The 23,995-nt window shown below is 35.0% G+C and overlaps 1 protein-coding gene across 2 annotated transcripts in view; it reads left to right on the forward strand.

The window, feature by feature from the left end:
* The window catches only part of ptprnb (protein tyrosine phosphatase receptor type Nb), a 61,134-nt gene that overhangs the window by 5,790 nt on the left and 31,349 nt on the right, over positions 1-23,995 (forward strand). Inside the window, exons 2-10 of one of the 2 annotated variants that reach the window (XM_056459682.1) lie at positions 4,790-4,840; positions 8,910-9,020; positions 12,003-12,108; positions 12,198-12,324; positions 14,134-14,482; positions 16,985-17,122; positions 17,238-17,272; positions 20,225-20,514; positions 21,328-21,414. In XM_056459682.1, the coding sequence (XP_056315657.1) occupies positions 4,790-4,840; positions 8,910-9,020; positions 12,003-12,108; positions 12,198-12,324; positions 14,134-14,482; positions 16,985-17,122; positions 17,238-17,272; positions 20,225-20,514; positions 21,328-21,414 (1,294 nt within the window). The remainder of the gene's footprint in view (positions 1-4,789; positions 4,841-8,909; positions 9,021-12,002; positions 12,109-12,197; positions 12,325-14,133; positions 14,483-16,984; positions 17,123-17,237; positions 17,273-20,224; positions 20,515-21,327; positions 21,415-23,995) is intronic. The other variant, XM_056459683.1, reaches the window with a different exon arrangement.

Consider the following 23,995-nt stretch of genomic DNA (forward strand, 5'->3'; position numbering starts at 1 on the left):
CTAAACCCAACTGTCATTGGGGAATGAGCAAATCGTACTAAATCGTATGAATTCATACGAATTAGCCACTAAATCAAAAAGTTGTGAATTGCCGTGACATTGTGTTGGGAATTGTGTGAAGAGTTTTGCAAAATTGACAAGCATTGAGAAATGAGTCCTAGCATCTGAAAAAACTGTAATTCAAGTACTTTATTATAGTATGGTTTAAAAGCACTAAAGTCTATTATTCTAATGTATTTTTCTTATGGGATCCTTTTTAAAAAAAAGGTTTCAATCTAATTTTAGTTTTTTCCCATATTTCTCACAAGTGAGTTGAAACAACCAAGCATATGTGTTTTTCTGAAATTTTACAAATAATTGAAAAAAGGTTTTAAAATTATGTTTTACAATTCTGTGTGTCTGCGTTTTGATTTATGTAGGAATACATTTGTTTTGACAAAATAATGCTTTTGTCACATCCACTACTATGACTGACTATCTCTGTATCAGTCATTGTACCTTTAAAACTGAATCCTGCATTTATGGGAGGATGTCACTCTTGAGATGCATGTGGTCATGCTCTTCTTGGCACATGATAAAACATTTATTCAAGAATTCAATGAATAATGTATAGCTTAGAAAGCGTACAAAGAATGCTACCATTATAATAACTTCAAACCTTTTCCTCACTTCAGTTTATTGAATAAAGGGATAGTTCGCACAAAAATACAAAGTTCCTCACCATTTACTTAAACTCAAGTGGTTCCAAGCTTTTATGAATACATTTTTTTTCTGTTGAACACAAAATAAGATATTCTGAAGAATGTTGCCACAAACAGCTATTAACATCCATAGTAAGAAAATAAAATACAAAAATTATCAACTAACCCTTTAAAAAGGAACAAACAATGGAGTTAAACTGGAATTTTTTACCATTTTGAATCAATTCAGCCCATCTCTGGGTCTGTCGGGAGCACTTTTAGCATGGCTTATAGCATAGATAGTTGCATCGGATTAGACAATTAGCATTTTTAATAATTATTTTCTTTAAAAGCTTGACAAAAAAATACTACATTTATCAGTATATCTTTGTGTTCAGAAGAATGATTTTGAAACAGGTTTGAAACAAGTGGAGGATGAATAAATAAATTATGAATGACTTGTTTTTGATAATTAATAAATTATTAAATTAAAAATCCTCAATCAAAAAGAAGGTTAATCAAAAACGTAACAAGATGGATTAAAAAAAATCCCTGGTGCCCTACGCTCTCACTTCAAGATATAAATCAAATCACAAACCACTGAGAATTAACAAGGAAATATTATTTGTAATGACCAAGAAAACCTCGGGAGGGGTTAAGCCAAAATAAAGTGACAATAAACCACACTAACTAAATTAAAGAAAATAGAAATGAAAAAACGAAAATAATAAACAGAAGGCACCAAACCTCCCTACCATGCTCCAAGTTAGAGAGACAGAAAACTGTGTTAGTTTCTCCGGTTAAAACGTACAATTTCACATGGGCAACTCACAAAATGCCAACAAGAGACACCAGCAACAATCACTCATTTTTCATTGTTCGAAATAGCAACTCCACAAAAACCAACGAGCTGGTAATCGAGAGAGAGCGGGGAGCCGATGAATCCATGTTCTCTGGTGTTTTAAATATGGCCGCCGCCGACCCAAGTCTCAATTGCGATCCGCCGTAATCTGCGGCACCTGCGAATAATTGAGAGGGAGCGAGAGAAAGAAAAACAACACACACGCACACTACAACAACAACTACTCGTAACAGACTAAATGTTTTGTGTGTGAACCATCCCTTTGAGCTGTCTGTTATAATCACACTCTTACTTGCATAATGTCTAGGCTAGTCTTTGCTACATTGAAAGTATACATTCACACAGAAAAGCCAAAGTGAATTCTGACCATATTGGCCATTGTGTTGAATAAATTACCAATATGCATCTATGACTGGATGCACTTCTCAGTGCTACAAAACACTGTAAACAGAAACGTGTCGCTCACCAAACACAAACAACACATAGGGTGAATTCAGGTAATGTGGGACACTTCTGCAATTTTCACTTCAGCTCTCTATTTCAATGTCTGTCTAACTGATTATAAAAACATATTAGACTTTTCTGAAATCCCCAAGATGTTTTCTAACCACATAAGAAAACATAATGTAGATATGCTGAGAAAAGCCATGCCACACCTATTAGTATTTTTATGCCAAACATTTTTTGCCTAAATTTGATAAAAGTTGATAAAACATGTATTTGGGCTGCAAAAAGTAAATATTTGCCATATTAATGCATGCCAAATACAATTTTACCAATTTTTAAAATGTGTGTGTGTGTGGTGTGTGTGTGTGTGTGTGTGAGAGAGAGAGAGAGAGAGAGAGAGAGAGAGAGAGAGAGAGATTGTGAATTTGTGTACAGAACATTGTACATTCCATCTCTGCAGCATCTCTCTAGTTAGCGAATTTTTGCTATATTTATTACCTCTAGTAGTCCATATTAGCATCCCTTTCTCATTAAGGCATATATTAGCCCTTGTCATTAAACTTATAAAGTCTCTAAATGCATATTTATCCTATTCAAAGCCTGTCCCAGATTACCCAAACCATACTGTCCCACATTATCAATCATATTTGATAAAGTGGGACAACAATAAAATGTTTTAAAGAAAAAAAATCTAAAAAAAACATGTTCAACACTTTGCTCTGCAGCGCAGTGTCTCTCATTGACAAGTGCCCTGCCCCCCTCTGTGGAACCCCCTAATGAAGTCATGTGATTTCCCTCACATGAAGTCCGTGCTAAATTTATAATAAAAGTCCTGTTGACTAAACTTTGTTAGAACAGAAATAAACACACTGAAACTTAGGTGTCCCAGATTGCCCAAATTCACCCTAGGTATTGGAACGTTTGCCATTTCACTAATATTCTGTTTTTAGACTCCAGTTTTTCAACCATTGTGGTTTAGCTTTTATTTAAGGGTGAATTCAATTGCACTTGCAGCAGAACTGGGCCTGCTTACCCCTTTTTTCCTCAGGAAGACTTTACATGTATTTTAATAGCAGAGTCAATGCACACAGCAGACTGAAGCAGGAACTCCCACTCATGTAACCAACTTTCATTCCATGATTTAATTATGTATGACGAGTGTGTCTGCCCAACTCTCAAGTGTGTGTGTGTGTGTGTGTGTGTGGTTGAGAGAGTGCGCTTGGGGACTGGATGAAAGGAAGGTTGACTTAGTGCACTCCACATTATTCTGGTATGCGCTCAAACATGAAAATCTGGCTTGTCATAATGAGCCTGATGTTGTATTTTCAGTTGTTTGTCTTCCTTGTTTGTAAATCCTATCAAAGGGATAGTTCACCCAAAAATAAAAATGACCTTGTCACTTATTCTCCCTCATGTGGTTTTAAACATTTATGAGTTTTTTTATTTTATTTTTTTATTTCTGTTAAACACAAAATAAGATATTTTGAAGAATGCTGATTGCTGACACATATCAACTTACATACGTACTCTGAAAAAAAAGGATGTCTGCAAAATTGTTGCAAACAATATATAATATTAATATAATTTAAACAAACAAATTACATTTAGTAATGTTCAATTTAGTTTGTTTGTTTAAACTCAGCCCAAATAAATTGTTTTCAACCCCTTAAAACTAAATAGTATATCCAAGGAATCATCTTTGAATTCTTTTTTTCAGTGTAGGAAACGAATGACTATGGAATTGTATTATAATATTATAATCTCTGGCTCTGACAAGAGCACTTTTAGCTTAGCATAGATCATTGAAACGGATTAGACCATTAGCATCTCCCTCAAAAATGACTAACGATTTTTGAGAAGTTTCCTATTAACAGCTTGACTCTTCTGTAGTGACATTGTGTACCGACCCGAACAAATATGTCTAGGAATTATACTCTCATTCTGGCGTAATAATCAAGGAACTTTGCTGCAGCAGGCGCGATGATATTACGCAGCACCTGAAAATAGGCCCAGCTAGGTAACTTCCAGCTTGCACTTGTTTCCTGTGCGAACAGGTGGTCACATTGGTTGTTTTGAAAGACGCAAGTGATTTTCAGGTGCTGCATAATATCACTGGGTCTACTTCAGTAATTTTATGGCAAAGTTCCTTGATTATTACACCAGAGATAGTGTATAGTTCATATAAAATAGATACTTTTCAATTTACATCAGTCTTAGTATGTAACTACAGAAGAGTCCAAATTTGACCAAAATTCAAGCCATTTTTTAAGAGAGATGCTAATGGTCTAATCTAATTAAATGATTTCTGCTAAGCTAAGCTAAAAGTAATTCTGTGAGACCCGTAGTTTGGCTGGTTGGATTAAAAAATGGTAAAAATCAACTTTTTAACACACACACAAAAAAAAAAACTGAGTGTTCCTTTAAGTAGCGTTTGTGGCAAGATGCAGATGACAGCTGGAGCTACTCTTGCTTTGTTTTGTCTGGCAACATTCTTGTAATTCATTACTAATGGGCGTTATGGATTCCAAGTATTGCATTTTGTTGTTGCTATGGCGCTAAATTGATTGCCATTCTGATAATCAAATGCACATATTGATTTACGGTGCTGAAATGATCAGTTTACCGGAAATGGGTCGCATCTCTGAGATGTTTGTGTTGCTGGGAGCTCCAGCAGCAAATCTTATGTTCACAGATGTGAACAGATGGCCTGTGCTGGTCTATTTTGTCAAATGTCTGAAAAACAATTACCTCTAACCTCCTTCATCAGTGTGTTCTCTTTCTCTGTTTCTCTGTGCTGAAGGTTGTCTGTTTGATGAAGGCCTGTGCTCCAGAGAGGAGATTTGCTGGGATGGTAAGTTTTTGACTCTTGCACAATGTTGCTTATTATTGGGAAAAAATAGTTCCTGGAACAGTTGTAATAATAGCAATTTAATACCATACTTTTTGTCCTTATGTTTAATTCGTCATGCATTCATCAGTCTTGACTTAGTTTTGTATGTGTAAACTGCAAAAAGATGATTTTCTTACTTAGTTTTTGTCTTGTTTCAAGTCCAAATATTGATCAATTCTTAAATCAAGAATCATTTTCCAGACAAGTAAAAATGATCGTCTTGTTTTCAGCAAAAAAAAGTCAAAATTAAAGGGGTGGTCTACTACGATATCATATTTTAAACTTTAGATTATGTGAAATGTAGCTGTGTGAATATAAACAACATCTCTGAATGTAAGACGCTCAAAGTTCAATGCAAAGGGAGACATTGGCTTTTACAGAGTTAGCTTAGCAAAACCTACAGCGAATTAAGCTTGGGGACTATAAAAAAATACATCCGGGTTATAGAAATCATAAACCCTTCAGGTTATGCGCATACACCCTCACAACAAAGGGGCGTGGCCAGAGGCACTGCAATGTTATGTCAGAGAAAACCAAAATGGTGTCCAAATGCTGCTATTTTTATACTACTTCTGTTTCTGTGTTTGGGTTTTAAAGGATATAACACAAAGAGAGTAGTGCTTACAATTTCATTTTAATTGTTACAAAGAATTATAAAAAAGATATAGCTCTAGCATTTGACAAAGGACAGCTTCCAGAATCTCTCTCAGTTCAGTGCTGTACTCGGCTAAAAACTCCTCAAAGAAGGAGCAGCTCCAACCATAATAAGAGAAGCTGTGGAATGTGACCCACAACCTGTAAGTATTTTTATTTGTTAAATTGATCTAAAGTGTCTAGCGTTAACAGTATGTTGTAGCAAGTACATAAACAAGGATGTAAACAACAGAAAATGCTGTTTGCCACCGCTAACAATTTAGCTAAAAATTCATATATATCAGTCAAACAGCTGTAAACTGCCACAATCTTCACCAGCACTGCAGAGTCTCTCTATGCGGCCGCTTTTTCCTGCGTTCTACATCTAAAATAAAAAATTTCAAAAGATATGTGAATGTTTCATATTACTTACGCATGCTTATAACCTGAATATATGTGAAAGACACTTGTCAGATTTTATTTTAGAGAGCAGGCGTGAGCTTCAGCTGTGTCTTCTTCATTTTCTGATTCAGGCTCAACTTGATATGGCTAACAGTTACACTCACTGACAAGGTGTGTCCCAAATCACATACTTTTGCACTAGTGTATGGCATTCTGTAGTATAAATAGTGTAAGTAGTGCGTTCACACTGAAAACTCTAAAAAGAAGTGCACTTTAAATACCCGCATGATGCACTTATTCAACTGTTAAAATGAAGTGTGGATTGTTGGACACTTCACACATTCAACAGCCGCTGCTTTGCTCACGTAGCGGAAGGGGCGGAGCTTTCCTACGAGAGTGATTATAGCGCCTCCTGATGGTGAATGCGGTTATACTTATAAGTAGGTATTATTTGGTAGTTTGGTAATTTATTTGCTAATCTGGCAACCGTCAAACATCATCAGGAAAACGGTTTGAATTTCCGCTTAGTAAAAAAAACGTTAGTGTTCCATTTGGGACGACACTACATACACATACTATGTTGTGAGTAAGAGCATAAGCACAAAGTGCATAGTGTATAGTGTGCCATTTGGGATGCAGCTACAGTATTTGCATAACAGAGGCACAGCACATGCTAGTATAAATGCGCGCTTCCTAGTGACATGGAGCCAATCCGCTATGTTAGCTGACCAGTCAGAGCCTCTTGAGGATGGGCTTACAGAGGAACTAGGAAATATCGTTTTTATGTTAGCTGAGTAGCTGTATATAATTAAAGTAAGATATATGAAAAAATTATTTTGATTTTCTACAAGTGATGCATGAGCACACATTACTTTGCACCCCATAAACACAGCCAAGCCTTAAAAATGTACTCTGGACCACCCCTTTAAGTGAGATTTTTTTATATCAAACAAGCAAAATAATCTACCAGTGAGGTAAAATAATTTTCTTTTCAGTTTGAAATAAGATTATTTTTTTCATATCGCATTATTTAGCTTATTTTTTTCTTATTGTTTCAAAATACAAGACAATAATTTTAATTTAAGTCTAGAAAATGCTTCTTAATTCAAGATTTTTTTTGCCAATTTTACTATAAACAAGACGAAACCTTGAAGTAAGAAAATAATTTCTTGCAGTTTATACAAGTACATTCCTTGTCTATCATGCTGACAAATTTCATTACATAAAAAGGGTGAATAAATACAGACTCTATTAACAGCTATGAAGGTTTGAACTCTCTGTTGTAGCTGTGGTTTGAGTGTGTAAAAAATCATTGACTACACAGTAAATACTGACTCACCCAAATGGTGCTCTTCCACCATTTCCATGGCAACTGTGACATCACACAAATTCACCCTCTCCGTAGTCTGTGTTTATGTCGAACAGAAGCAGAAAGAGCAGGGGTGAGACAGTAGATATAAATAGGAAAAGAGCTCCTCATAGGAAAACGTGCATTACAGCATAGTGGAGTGTTTTCCAGGGACAGTCCTAATTTCTGCTTTCTTGTCCCTGACCGGAGCTGTTTTATTTAATCTTATTTATTTTGAATATGGAGTTTGCATGTTTTCCCCGCGTTTGTGTGGGTGCTCGGGTTTCCCCCACAAGTCCAAAGACATGTGCTATCGGTGAATTGGGTAGGCTAAATTGTCCGTAGTGTACGTGTTTGAATGAGGATGTATGGGTGTTTCCCAGTGATGGGTTGCGGCTGGAAGGGCATCTGCTGCATAAAACATATCCTGGATAAGTTGGTGGTTCATTCCACTGTGGCGACCCTAGATTAATAAAGGGACTAAGCCGAAAAGAAAATGAGTGAATGAACGATTTTAATTATATTACAAAACCCAGTGAACAGTACAGAATATTATCTTATATAATGTTACAGAATGTTCTTTCCCACTACAATATTTATTAAACAGAAAAAAACATTTAAAATAAGTTACAAAATAAAATACAGTAGTGTGGGCATGGTGGCTCAGTGGTTAGCACTGTCACCTCACAGCAAGAAGGTCGCTGGTTCGAGTCTTGGGGGCGTTTCTGTGTGGAGTTTGCATTAGGGCTGGGCTGATAAACGATATTATATCGAATCGCGATAAAATTTATATTAATAACAATGATAAGCTCTGGACTTTTTTACTCTGTTTTGATCCTAGAGCCAGTCACACAGCAGAAATGTGCAACGATGGGAATCTAAAAGTGTGTTTATATTAGAGATGTGCTGAATTTTTGGCCACCGTTAATTGTTGGGGTACTATTTTAAATCTGGAAGCATATACAACTTATATCGAATATATATCGCTATGTTTAATATGGAAAATAATTATCAAGATTGTATTTTTGCCATATCACCCAGCCCTAGCTTGCATGTTCTCCCCGTGTTTGCATGGATTTCCTCCGGGTGTTCCCTCATAATCCAAAGACATGCACTATAGGTGAGTTGAATAAAGTACATTGGCTGAGTGTGTGTGAATTTTTATCTTCCATTTTTTATAACATATAACAAATTATAAAATAGACATACAATACTGTATACAAAGATAAAATAAGATGAAAAGAATAAATAAAAACATTTCAATTCACCAATGTGTGGGTGTGTGTATAATAATAATAATAATAATAATAATAATAATTATTATTATTATTATTATTATTATTATTATTATTATTATTATTATTATTATTATTATTATTATTATTATTATTATTATTATTATTATGACATTAAATTTCAAATAATCTTTCTAAAGACTTCCATTTGTATCCATCCATTTATAAATGACTAAAATTGGACGACACCTTTTTTTTTAAAAAGTCTCTGCTTTGACTTGCACTATTTTAGTTAAAATTGAAAATATTGTACAAAAATAATATTGCCCCCTTTTTTACTTTAAGATAACAGCTCAGCAGGCCATGTGCTCTGTGTATATTCCTACAGAATAAGGTTTATGTGTGTTTGCAGATGAGCTGTTTGGTCAGTGTCTTGCGGAGAGACAGGAAAGGTTTCGCTACACGGTGACTGCAGTTCTGTTGGACAGACTACAGTCATTACTGCAAACGCTCATGAAGGAAGGTGAGTCTGACATGCACATTTTAACATCCTCCATCAATGCAGCTTGCGATTTTTAAAAAAATGGTTGCCATGGGAACAACATATTGTAAACACAATGGGCAAAAAAGACGATTCATCTATTGGCATGTGACAAAAAATCGTCCGTGTTACCATAGCAACCAGGGCAAATAAATGAGTGAGTGCATGTAATGTACAGTGCATGGGTCGATGATGGGGTTTAACGGGTGTAAAGATGTAAGTGTGTCGAACCCTTGCAGACATTTATGACACAATCTGTCCTCTTAAATATATTGATTAGCAATTTATTTACACATAGATTTGCAGCCCTAGAAGTACTATCTGTTCTCTGGATTTGCTATTAATAGATATGTGTTTGAGTAAAATGGTCATTTGTGTTTATTTTATAAACTGCTTATAACACATCTTAACAATTTAAAGTATATTTTAAAGTCATTTAGAGTGTTTTTTTGTAGAAATTGACAATAGGTCAATATAAAATATTTCATAATTTTAGACCTCACATAGGAAAAATCATATGCATATTTGAACGTATACAGTTGAGGGGAAATTTATTAACCCTTCTGTCGGATTATTTTAACAACAGCCAATAGCGTTTTGTCTTATCATCACTGTGTCAGTGAGACTGATTGAGCTCAAGAGCCTCAAATGAAAAGCAAATGAGAAGCGCCTTAAAGGGGGTGGAGCATGTCAGACACTAGAGAGCATTTGATTGGTTATGATTTGATGAGAAACTGACATACGAGGGGAAATGAATAAAACAGTTGATCCATTTAGGCAGAAGTGACAAACTACAAGCTTTACAAGTTTATATCAGATTCATATCGCCTAAACGTGAATTTTATCACTTTTTTGGAGCACACTAGCTTATAGACATCCTAAAAACTAACCTTACTGAAAACTTTATTTAATATTCATAGGATTTTTCAACAAAGTAGTTTTAATAACTTAATTATAATAATTTCTAATCAGTCATTACCATGATGTAATATTTTACTAGTTATATTGCAAGATACTATTATTCAGCTTAAAAAGCAATTTAAAGGCTTCACTAGATTAATTAGTGTAATTAGGCAGGTTAAGTCAATTATCTTAAAAATCTTAAGGAAATCTAAAGGAAGGACTTTTTCCAGAAGAAAAGAAAAAAATAGATATCATATGGGAATAATAATTAATATTTCACAGGAGGGCTAATAATGTTGTTTTCAACTGTATATATAAAGGAAATTTGGAGACTAATTCATTTACCATGGGATTTACTAGGCATGGGTTTGTGTAAAATGTTAATATTTGTTTTATTCTATAAAGGCCTGATTAATTTTTTTCCAAAGTTCAAATAAGAATATTGTAATTTAGTGCATCGGAAAATAACAATTTGATCAGTACAACAAATGTTTTCAATGTATTGTGACTGACTGATTGATTGATTGATTGATTGATTGATTGATTGATTGATTGATTGATTGATGTTGTTACATGCCCCTTACTGTTTATTGGCTGCCAGTGTGCTTTTGGGATCTGGTTTGCTCTAAATGTTTAAGTAAATGACTATGTGCATAATTATAAAAAAATAAAGTTAAATCAACTGAACAGTTCCAAGCTACAATGGGTTTACTCACTTTTTAACGTAAAGTCAACCTGTCACTTTTAAGGCAATGGGATTACTCCATACCAGGCCCTTGCACAGACCCTTACAGGGGCAGGTGCTCAACGCAATCGAGCGGTGGCGATTGAGCAAGAGGGGCACCTCAGCCAATAAGGGCAAAGGGGCAGTGGTTCTAGCTACCGGGCCACCCCCTTTGCATGGCCCTGCCCCATACCTGTCAACAATGGGATGTTAAAATACGGGATACGCCTCTCCTCCCTCACTTCCTCCAAAAAAAAAACAAAAAAAACTCAAAGCTACCTAGAAGAAACCCTAAAATCCTTAATTGTAAATAAGGCTAGTTGTTACAAATATGGGTTACAAATACAAATATGGGGAGGAAACTGGCTTCAAATGATAGAATACAAACATTAAAAAATATTGAAAATAAAACAAAATAAAAGTTTTTGCCTAATAAAATCAATGACTTATGCAAGAAATTAAATCAAGCCATAAAATCTTGTTCACTTTTAATTCACAGTATTTAAGTATTGATCAAAGTTACTATAGTTATTTAGTGAAGAGCAGCTAATATCTTATTTTGATCCACTGCTTTGTTTGATATGATATCTATAGTTACTGTCGTAACGGTTTATGTTCATTTAAGATAAAATTATTTGTGTTTAAAATAAAACTCAACAGTACAGACATGTTTACATTTTATTAAGTTTATTTATCTGTTTAAAAACACACTCAAATCCCAAAGTGTCCACTTTTGCTCCTCTTCAAATTGCATATACAGAAGCTGATCTGGGAACAGTGTCTTTATACAGTGGTTGCATAGGAAGAGCGACGGTCGACGCACAGCTTTAATGGAAATGAAGTGAAAGCAGCTGTTTTAATATTAATTCCAATGTGCTTTCAAGCCTAAATAAAGGCGAAAACATAATTCTTTTGAAAAGCTCTTGCTATTACATCACATTTGCTATCGGCTTTTTAATGCCACTTTCATAGAAAGATTAAAATTGTGGGAGAAATACAGGAAAAAACTTAAACGGGATGATAGCAGGATAGAAGGGTAAAATACGGGAGAATCCCAGCAAAAACGGGAGGGTTGACAGGTATAGATTACTCACTTTTTAAAGTCACTTTTTAAAATCACTTTTTACAATGTGTAGAAGTCAATGGTTACAGGTTTTCAGCTTTCTTCAAAATATCTTCTTTAGTGTTCAAGATACTCATATAGGTTTATAATCACTTAAGGAGTAAATAATGAGTACATTTCCATTTTTAAGTGAACTATCGCTTTAATGGTTTTGTATTTTATCCATTGTATTGGACCCCAGAGCTAATGCATTTTTTCATGAACTATTTTGCAGGACTGACATGGCGGGATGATGTTACTCAATCAGTGATTAAGAAAGAACTCAGCAAAGTGCCGAAGATCCCACTGTTTTCTGGCACAAAGAATGGCCCCTCCACAGAGTAACATTCATAGTTTTATTATGTACTCATTTCTTTTTACTTTCACTTTTACTGCATTGATTTCTTTCTGAATCTTTCCATCATCAAAGGTCTCAGAGTGGCTCTACAAACCAGCTTAACTCCAAACAAGCACATCCCTATATGGACTACATGATTGTCGAGCCCCCTCAGTCTTCTCTACATATGCAAAGTCTGGATCCTTATAGCTACCAGCGAGTGAGTCAACCCATAAAAACAACAAACACAGCACGTTCAGGCCTGTAGCCATATTCTGGTGGTTCAGACAACCCACCTTCCACTGCCAAGGGTCCGTAATTTGTTTTCTTATTTGTACCATATAATCTTTTTGACTGCAATGCTATTTTAAATTGTGAAAATAACAATTCGAAGAAGGATTTAAGACTAAGCTTCAACTTCTTTTTGATTTCAGCAAATTGGTTTGTGTGAATCCAAATATTTGTTTTTTCATGAATCCAACATCCAGCTGAGGGAATACCTAATACCTGGGAAACACGTCATGATTTTGCCAAGTACTATGTGATCCTGGATAAACATCTATGTTGACCCTTGACCATCCTTTTTATTTGAAAATGTAACGCATATTCCCTACCCCTAAACCCAACCATAAATTATGGCTAAGTTATTCCCAAAATCATGTAGAAGTGCATGAACTGTAGGGCTAAACTTCAGATAAACTGTAAACATATCCCTTAATTCTGATTGTCTGATTGGAATGTTGTTCCAGGATCTACATAGATGTCCACGTCCTACATGGTGAAATCAGGTTGGCGTACCTGGGAAGTCATCTTCTACTATTGACAGTTGTAATGTTAATTAGAGAAAAAACATTTTACTTTTAGCGTTTTCTTAACCCCACACCTTATTCTTGTAACACAAAATGACCAATATAAATGTCAAGCACCAAAAGCAGCCCATATTAAAGTTTATTTTAATACCAATTAGGCTACTGTTGTTATCAAAAATTTTCAAAATAAAGAGTACTATATACATTTTTTTTTTTCTGTTGAACACAAAAAAAAATATTTTGAAGAAAGCAGGAAACCTGTAACCATTGATTTTCATGGTATTAGTCTTTCCTACTCTGGAGATTTCAGGTTTTCAGCATTCTTCAAAATATCTTCTTTAGTGTTTAACAGAGAAAAAAGCACAAAGATTTGGAATCACTTGAGGGTGAATACATTTTCAATTTTGGGTGAACTATCCTTTTTCAGTCTATTATGATTTTTATTTTCAGCAGAACAAAATAATAAAATAATTTTAAGAATGTTGGACACACTGAAAGCAACTGAGTTCCATAGCTAGATTATATGTACATGCTTTTATAGCTTCAATCATTCTGAATAAATGACTGCAAAAACGAGAGGGGAATATTTTCTCTATCCATCTGTCATTTTTCCATTACGTTAGCCTGTATGCCTATGATATTGTCTTGTCTAAACTTTAGCTAGCTTATTACATGGTTGTTAATCATGAGGATGTTAGCCAGACAAAACAATGCAGTAGTGATAAACTGTCACTGAGTGTTTTTAGTGAGAGTATGTATGGTGGCTTCCTCACACCTTTTACTCTGTGTTGGAAAAGTTGAAGACAGAATACCTATTATCCAACAGCATCGTCTCTGGATCCTGTCTAACTCCTCAGAGAGAACTTTAGGTAGTCCACCCCAGACTGAACTGGCATACTTATACTTATAACCCAGACCAGACTGGCATACATTGAGTAGTAAAGTAGAATGGCAACTAATGGCAGCAGGCAAGCTAATCCAAATAAAAATCTAATTAATAAAAATGTAATTAAAATATAGCATTTAAACCTCATAATTAAATACAAAATGAAGCGAATAACTGCAAAAAGTCCACTATTTGAGGAAAAAAAGCAGCCTTTTCACCAGTCTGGCTATGGGCCTGATTTTGCTTACAATCATTGCAGAGCTCTGAACTAATATATATTTTACAACTGCTTCTCTTTACTTTCATCATCCTGTGTGTGTGTTTTGTCTAATAGTATGGTTATCAAGATGAAGAGGAGCGCTCTTTAAACCTAGTGGACAAGGGCAGATATCCCGCATCCTCCTCTCGCGTCAGGGGAAATCCTCCAGTTCCTCCATCTCTGGATAAGGATGATCAGCTTCTGCAGGATCTGATGACTCTCCTCCTTTCCTCTCCTGCACAGCCCAGCTCGCGCCATCGTGTGGCAGCACCCCACTCCACCTCATCTTTTTTCCAGGATCTGGACTTCCCGCTTGAATACAAGGATTATAACAAGGACACCTTTTCCCAAGATGAAAGGATCAGCAGCCAAAGAGAGCCAAAGAAAGGTCCCCAGAAGTATGGAGGCTTTTCTGCGCACAGCGGTGAGATAGTTTGTTCATGTTTATTATAGCTTAAATGTACAGTATTTGCACAGCATAAAAATACATTGGCAATGATTGGCAAATAACTAGTTACTATAAATATATTACTTTTCAACTAAAAAAAGTCAAGTAAGTGATTGCCTTTAATTAGTTTTTTGTTATTTTAGTTGCAGTTATTCACTGTAAAAATGCAGGGTTCCACACAATACCTTCATGTCGTCCCAACACAAATTTATTAAATTAACTTACAGTAATTGTTTTTAAAAATTTAAATGGATTAAGCATAAAACAAATAAATTATACCAAAAAAACCTTACAAATTGTGTTGTTTCAACTCATTTTAAATAAGTAGTTTGAACAAGCAGCAAAAATTTTTGAGTGTTTGTACTTGCCTTAAATACTGCATTATGCATAAAGAAGAATATTTATCAAGACAACTGCATAATGTAGACTCAAAAAATAACTCATTGGATGAACTCAATTTAATTGAGGGCAGGATTTCCATCCAATACATTTGTTTAGCACCAAAAAAAAAGAAAACTATTTACACAATTAAATGCAATTGAGTTGGTCCAACATGATTTTATCAAATAAAAATTTAAATGCATTTGTATTTTTATTTAACTTAAACTCAAAGGTCTGATAATATCATAACTTATATGTTATTTTCAAATCCAAAACAAACTAAGCAAAAGCTAGGTTCTATTACTACTACACATGGTGCAGAAATTGAATTGGTGTCCCAGTACAAATATCTTGGAATTTTAATCGATGATACACTTACTTTTAGTTCTCACGTTCAGCAATTGGTGAAAAAATTCAAAGTGATTTTAGGCTTCTATTTTAGAATTAAAAACTGCCTTTCATTTGATGCTAAAAAGAAGCTGGTTGATGCAACATTTATGTCGATATTGGATTATGGTGGTGATATTTACGTATATGCATGCTTCGTCTCAAAGTCTGCATGCATTGGAGACTGTTTACCATGGTGCACTAAGATTTATAACTCATTTTAAATCCCTTACCTATCATTGTTTGTTGTATACTAGGGTAGGTTGGTCTGTTTTGTCCATTCGTAGGCTCAAGCATTGACATATCTTTGTTTTCAAATCTATATTGGGTTTCCTCCCATCATCTCCTTAATTACACTTCGGTCACAGGATATTTATTTACTGTCTGTTCCTAAAGTGCTTCTGCAAGATGGTAATCTCAAAACTCATGGAAATCTTCTAAATCTTCAAACTAAAGTGAAGATTAAACTCTAACAAGACTTTCTATTAACTTTAAACTTCTAAGATTACTTTTACTGTCAACATTTCCCTCTCTTAATTCAATCCCACGCAAAGCATGTTGGGAACTGCAAATCCCCTAACCTGTTGGATCAGCACAATTCCTTCATGTTGTCCCAACACAAAATGCTTAAGCTAACTTAATTGTTTACAAATTTAAATGGACTGAACATAAAACAAATAAGTTGGCCAAAGAAATGACAAGAATTGTTTTGCTTAAGCTCATTTTAAACAGGTTTTTTTTTTTTTTTTGCTGCTTGTTCAAACTTATTATTTAAAATAAGCTGAATCAGCACAATTCTTGAGTTTTTTAAGGGCAATTTCATTGTTTTATGTTTAATTCACTTATATTTGTAAAAAGAAAAAAGTTAACTTAACTTAATTGATTTGTGTTGGAACAACAAGAAGGAATAGTGCGGAACCCAGCATTTATTACAGTGTTGTCTGACTAGTGCACATTTCTAGAAGTTTTGTTTTAGAAATGTGTATCTTTATAGTGTTAAATATGGTGTCATTAATTTGATACATGTTGTGCTTTGATACATATATTGCTTAAAATGTAATTTTTTTAAAATTACTTCTTTTTTAAAATGAGCTGAAACAAAACAATTCTGGAGATTTTTTTGTTGTTTTATCAAGTAAAATTAAACTTTAAAACTTAAAATGTGTTATTATCAAAATTAGTTTTGTTAACTTAATGTATTTGTGATGTGACAACATGAATGACTTTTGTGCAACCCTGCATTTTCTTTACAGTGTATGCATTGGGGTTTATGTGGATTTTTAGTAATGAGTGAACTAATTAAATTAGTCATTAAATAGCCAATCTACTTTCCAGGCAAATTCATTAGAAAAGTAATTTAAATACAATTATAATTATGTAATTCATTACTTTTTTGACCTACAGAGACAGTCAGTATTTTCAGTTAGAGCCGTTCATTTCTGGAATACTCAATTGAATTAAGAGATATTCCAAGTTCAACATTTAAATATAAGCTAAAGAAATAGCTAAAAGTGAATCAAATTTGCAGTCGTATTTAATTCATTTTTCTTTATTTTTTGTTTTTTTATGATCTTTTTATTATTATTTTAAAATTAGTGCTTGGTGCTAACTTAGACTTGGGGCTTATTTACAGTTTTTACTGTTGAATAATAAGCACTGTCCCTGTTAACTAAATAAAATAAATGACCTTTGAACTCTAACTAACCGCAGGAATATCTCAACAAGGCCTAAATGAGCTGCTCCTGCAACATGGGTTTGATCTAAATCACCTCAACCCTGAGGAGATGGAGCGTCTCTTCACTGTCCTTCAGTTCCTTCAAAACGAACCACCAAATAATCAGAGAAAATGTGAGCACTTTGGCATTTTAATAATATTTATGGAATACGACTATTCATTTTAAATTATTACTGCTGGTGCTCTGAAAATATGTCAATTCTGAATTGCTTGTTTTTCTTCATTCAGCTGAAGCAAAGGATTCCTCTGCGCCTCCAAAAGTGGTAAGCAGAAAAAAATATAGAACTCCAATCGTTTAGTATTTCAGTAATGTTTCAAGGTTGGGTTGAGCCCAGTAGTAGTACTTTTCATTAACAGCGGGGGGCAGCAAGTGTTAAAGAGATTGTTCAAAACGGAAAGCTCTGTCTTTGACACAACCTTCACTTGAAATTCAAACTTGAGTTTCTTTCTTCTGTTGAGCACAAAAGAGTTACGTTGACAAATCTTGTAACCATTGACTTCCATAGTAGTTTTTTTTTCTGCTATGGGTGTCATTTGAAACCGTTTTGTAACATTATTCAAAATATCTTCTTTTTTGTTCAACATCAGAAACTCACAGTAAGCAAATATATAGTGAGTAGATTTAATTTTTGAGTGAACTGTCTCTTTAACCTATAATTCTATGAAAATAAGAGGGAACTGTGAGCCATGACTATGTGTGATTTGTCTTGTTATTTATCCAATATTAATGTTTGTCTGTGCACAATATTTAAAAGTTCTTTAGCACTTCTGTAACATGATACTTTCCTCCTTCTTTAGTCTCTTTATGATAATCACGGCTGGTTAGAAAATAAACAGACATTGCTTGATGGCCCATTCGAAAGCATTTTAAAAAGAATACGAAAGAAGAAGAAAAAAAGTGGGATAAACATTCTAGGAGAGTCAACACTATTGCCAAACGTCAGAGATAGTCTGCAGACTTGAGTCACGTACTTTAATGTACTACACTGTTGCAAACAATTGATATGGGCTTAATTTAATCAAACTAGTTAAATTTAGCAATGTTCAACTTAATTTAAAGTTCCCTGGTTTGGGACTTGTGGAGCTACGCATCGATGGATTTGCTCTTTAGTGTGTGTACCTCCAGCAGTGAAATTTAAACCACAATGAACTAAACTGAACTTCTGAAAACTGGACTGACCCAGTTTCATTTTACTAGAACTTCTGGTACCACTTTATTTTGATGGTCCATTTGAGTATTAGTAGACTGTCTGCTTAATATCTGTTGATATGCTCCTTTAACAGACATTTAACTGACTACAAGAAACTTTGCAAGTACATGTCAACTTACACTAGCCCTAACCCTAACCCCAAACCTAACCCCAACCTAACAGTCTACTTATAATCTAATGAGAATTAGTTAGCATATAGATGGAATGTGACTTAAACTCAACAAACGAACCATCAAAATAAAGTGTGACCGAACTTCTATGTTAAACTGCTTTGACAAAATCTACATTGTAAAAGCGCCAAAGAAATAAAAATTAATTGAATTGAATAGCAATACGCTGACTTCAAATTCCCGATGGGTGTGACTTTTTTGATACCAACTTTATAAATAAGTTAAGAAACCTACATCACACATTTATTTTTTGTGTGTGTGAGATTATATGATACTTTGATATTAGTAGCTAAACAAATTTTTTTATACAATAACGTTAACAATTTTATAATGTACATCTCTTTTTCATTGCGAGTTGTTTTTTAAAAGTCAAACTTTTATCAATTTTCGATACTGATACTTTAACTTATACAATAGTGATACCAGAATGATACTTTTCATAGAAACTTTAGAAAATAAGTTAACAAAATTATGTTATAGGCATATTTTTTTCAATGTGAGGTTTTTTGAAACAGTCAAACTCTCATTAATATTTTATACCAATACCTGAATGATACTTTTTTGCTATGATACAGATACTTTGATATCAGTAGCAATCGATACTTATCGATACCAGAACGATACTTTTTTGCTATGATACAGATACTTTGATATCGGTAGCAAACAATACTTACCTATACCGGAACAATACTTTTTTGCTATGATACTGATACTTTGATATCGGTAGCAAACAATACTTACCTATACTGGAACAATACTTTTTTGCTATGATACTGATACTTTGATATCGGTAGCAAACAATACTTATCGATATCGGAACGATACTTTTTTGCTATGATACAGATATTTTGATATTGGTAGCAAACAATACTTACAGATTCTGAAACTATACTTTTATGCTATGATACAGATACTTTGATATTGGTAGCAAACGATACTTACCAATACCCGAACGATACTTTTTTGCTATGATACAGATACTTTGATATCAGTAGCAAACCATACTTACCGATACTGGAACGATACTTTTTGCTGCAGATACTTTGATATCAGTAGCAAACAATGCTTACCGATTCCGGAATGATACTTTTTTGCTATGATACTGATACTTTGATATCGGTAGCAAACGATACTTACAGATACCGGAATGATACTTTTTTGCTATGATACTTTGATATCTGATATTTAATTTAAATTCAGCCCAAATAAATTGTTTGCAACCACTTACCTTAGAAAGTTTAGTAAATCTAATGAATCATTTTTTTCCCGTGGTTTTTTTTACGTTAGGAGTACTATGGACACACACCCAGATTCTTTGTATTTTGATTCAGATTCAAGATTTGATATTATGGGCCAGTTTTAAGAGTTTCAGTTGTAGTCCTTTCAATTGTTTCCTAGCAATGATACATGTGTGTCTGCATGTATTGTGCTTGAAAAAACCTTAATACTGCATGAAATCCAAATTTACATTGTTACTTTTGGTAGCGCACCTTGTCAGTCTGAAAGTGAACAATTAATTAGTTTGTTTTAGTAATCTTTAATTAAAATCTAACCATCTGCTTCTGCTCTGATGATGTCAGATTGATGAATTGGTAGGGCTGGCATGGTGAGGAAATTTCTCCTCCGGTAAATCTGGATAGTTCAGTACTGCGACATGCAGTATTACTGCCAACAACTCCTGAATATAAAGTTAGCACTGCATATACAGCTCTGGTGTCAAGTTATTATGCATCATATTTATATTAAATCACATTGAGACATGTTATAAAGCATTTTTGTTCACACACACATACCAGAAATAGCAGAGATAGTATGTCTTGTGTGCCATAATCAGATGAAGATTACCGAGGGAGAGATGACCCATGTGGTGGAGAAGGCTTCTTCACCCGCTTCAAATTCCTCCTCTTCTTCTCCGCTCAACCCTGGATCTCAAACCTCCCCCAAGAGCCCCAGCTCCCCAGGGGCCTCCAAAGATAACTCCATCCCAATGGGTGCCAGTGTACTAGGGCCTTTAACTTTCAAACAAGAGGAAGGACCGCTTGGAAAGGGAGCCCTGAGTGTACAACCAGGAAAGAATAAAACTAAGATAAAGGAGGAGTTTGGATACATTGTCACCAATCAGAGGTACAACTAACAGTTTTGTCTGTTGAACCGAGTGTAAAGGGCCATTCACGCCAAGCATGATAACTATGAACATAACAATAACTGTATTTGTGTCCACACGATAGCGATGGTGATCTGTTTATTTTGAGTTTGTGCATTTCTTTTTGCGTTACCCCTTTGGAACCAGCAGATATGGTGTAATGTTTCTATTTGACCAGTGAATCCAGCTCGTCTAACCAATCTAATAAAACAAGGAATTTAGCAATCACAGCCAGTGTATATATAAAAACATAGTTTTCTTGTCAATTTTATCAGTCATTTCCATGGTATAACCAATTGTTTCAATATAGTCATTCTCTTTAAATAATCTTTGAAAAAAAGTTAAACATCAAGCAGTGAGCTTCTCCACAATTTCACCTGTAACTTTAAATTACACTAAAATTCTATTTATTAAAATTGATTAGGTTTTGCTATCTGCGTTTTATAATTTATTAGCTTTAAAAATTAATTCTGGAAGTGATCCCAACAATATAGTTTCTCTACATATTTAAAATGATTGCTGTGGTCAGAACTCTGCTGTGGTCAAAATGTTTATAGTTATTGTTCTTGGTGTGAACAGGCCTTAAGTCTACTCGGGTGTTCCTTTTGTCTGAAAGTATGGTAGTCCTGTGGTACTTGTTTTCAAAACACTACACTAACGAAGGACCTGGGGGTACACATCACACTGGCTATTCAGCGGAGAGTCTGTTTGTGTGTTGTTTCTGTGCTGTCTGTGTTAGTTTGTGCTTGTAAAGTTGTGTATGTAGGCGTATGAATGTGTATGTCTCTCTACAGCCCTCTCAATCTGTCCGATGGGGTTCGTCTCCTCAAGACCCTTGCTGAGACGATCCATCTCACCACTGACTCTTTCATCAATATCAGGTAGGCTTAGGTTTAGCGCAGAGAGGTGGCAATAGCTAGTGAGGGTTACAGAATTCATTTAGGTTTCAGATATTTAAATACACATACATATTAGTAGGGCTGCACAATATAAAGTTACATCATCAATATCGCAATGTGATCGTTCGCAATAGTCACGTCGCAGGATATGAAATATTGAGTCTGTATTCAATTTTTCAGTGTGTTTTCTTTTTTCTTGTTTTTGAGGCCTGTGACTGTATAATAATTTTTAAAGCATTCAGGCATAAGCAATTGTACCGTTTGTAACTTTAATAACGATTAATTTTCGAAATGCATCTCCTACTAGACCATTCATACTACAACCACCAAACCAACTCCAAACCTCCAAACTGTACTGAATTAAGTTGCTTTATCTTTTCCAACGGATCTGACTTACGGCTTTCAAAAAAATTACCTGGAAAATTTGGAAAATTCCCATTGATCTAACATTGGGTCAAACTTCATGACCTCCCAACTTTGCGCCAGAATGTCATACAGACTTAAGATTGGACTCATTTAACTCAGACTACCAATCTGCCAACCACTGATAACATTTCAACTTACTAGTCACCCCCTTGCAACCTAGCAACTGTCCCTACTAATCCATACTAGAAAAATGCTAATTTATACTATAAACAAATATAAATATAAATTCATACTAAATTTATGATAACAACATGTTAGGTTATCTTAGAAATATGCTAGCAACATGCTAATTCATACTAGAACCATGCTAATTTATGTTAGCAACTCCCCACCCAGCAACACCATAGCAATCGCCTAGCAACCACCTAGCAATGCCCTAGCAACCACCTAGCAACCACTCAGAACACCCTAGCAGCAACTTAGCAACCATCTAGCAACACCTCAGCAACCACCTAGCAACACATTTGCAACTCCCTAGCAGCAACTCAGAACATCCTAGCAACCACCTAGCAACACCTTAGCAACCACCTAGCAATGCCTTAGCTATCATCTAGCAACCAATCAGAACACCCTAGCAACTGCCCAGCAACACCCTAGCAACGCCTTGGCAGCCATCTAGCAACATCTTAGCAACCACCAAGCAACGCCTTGGCACTGCCTAGCAACACCTTAGCAACGACCTAGTAACAGCTTAGTAACCACCAAGCAATACGTTAGCTACAGCTTAGCAACCACACAGAACACCCTAGCAACATCTTAGCAATGACCTAGAACACCTTAGCAACTGCCTGGCAACGCCTTAGTAACCACCAAGCAATGCCTTAGCAACCACCTAGTAACACATTAGCAACCATATTGTAACATCTTAGCAATGACCTAGCAACCACCTAGCAATGCCTTGGAAACTGCCTAACAACCTCTCAGAACACCCTAGCAACTACCTTGCAACACCTTAGCAACTGCCTAGCAACCACCTAGCAAGGTCTTAGCAACCACTCAGAACACCCTAGCAACCACCTAGCAACATCTTAGCAACCTCATAAAACACCATAGCAACACCCTAGCAACTACTCAGAACACCCTAGCAACCGCATAGCAACAACTTGCAACCGCCTAGCAACACCTTAGTAATTGCCTGGCAACCACTCAGAACACCTTAGCAACCGCCTAGCAATGCCTTAACAACCAGTCAGAACACCCTAGCAACGCCTTAGCAACCACTCAGAACACCCTAACAACTGCCTAGCAACACCTAAGCAACCACTTAGAACACTCTAGCAACCACTTTGCAACACCTTGGCAACCACTCACAACCCCCTATCAACAGCCTAGCAAGAAACAAGCCAATCCATACTAGAAACATGCTAACATATATAGTTATAACTCTTTCAAACATCTTAAAAACTAATTCAATTATTTAACTTTTAAACTACTTCAAACTTTCAGACGAGGCTGTCTCAATTCAACATAGAGTTTGTCTAAGAACTTTACTTTTCTAGTCTTATGATTTGCTTTATTCGCATCAGATAAACACTGTTTAGGTAATTAGAATATTTACTCTATTCTTCTCCAAGTTAACAAGCCACTTACCTTCATGTTGTTAAGGAGAAGTTGATGAATTAACATGTTGTAAATCCAGCAGCTCTGATTCCTCCACTAACATGGCAACACCCATCATAGATCAAATAATATGATCATTATTAAGCTGTTTAAATGACGAAGTACATGTGCTCACGCATATTTGAGAATTTAAATATCAGATAATGTACAATATAATTAGGAAATTTGTCAATATTTGTAGAAAATGGAAAAAAGAAACAAAAGACGATATATCCATAAATCATCAGGGCTGAAGTGCTTCATGATAAACTGATGTGTTAAAGGGTTAACTAACAAATCTTGCGAGGGGATTTAGTAACCCAGCATGTGAAGATACTGGACTAAAAATACAAATTTAGCTGTAAACAATTGTGTTTAATCAGTCCAAACAGTCTTGATTGGTGTTTGTTGCTGTGGTTAGGAAGCAAATCCTAATCCCACTAACTCCTTTTGGTAAATCAAACTGTGGTGAGCTGGAACCTTGATCCATTGTCCTTGGAGGACAGAGGGGGATGGCTAAGAGGGAAAGAATGAGAGA

Source organism: Danio aesculapii, chromosome 6, assembly GCF_903798145.1.
Source record: "Danio aesculapii chromosome 6, fDanAes4.1, whole genome shotgun sequence".
Taxonomy (NCBI): domain Eukaryota; kingdom Metazoa; phylum Chordata; class Actinopteri; order Cypriniformes; family Danionidae; genus Danio; species Danio aesculapii.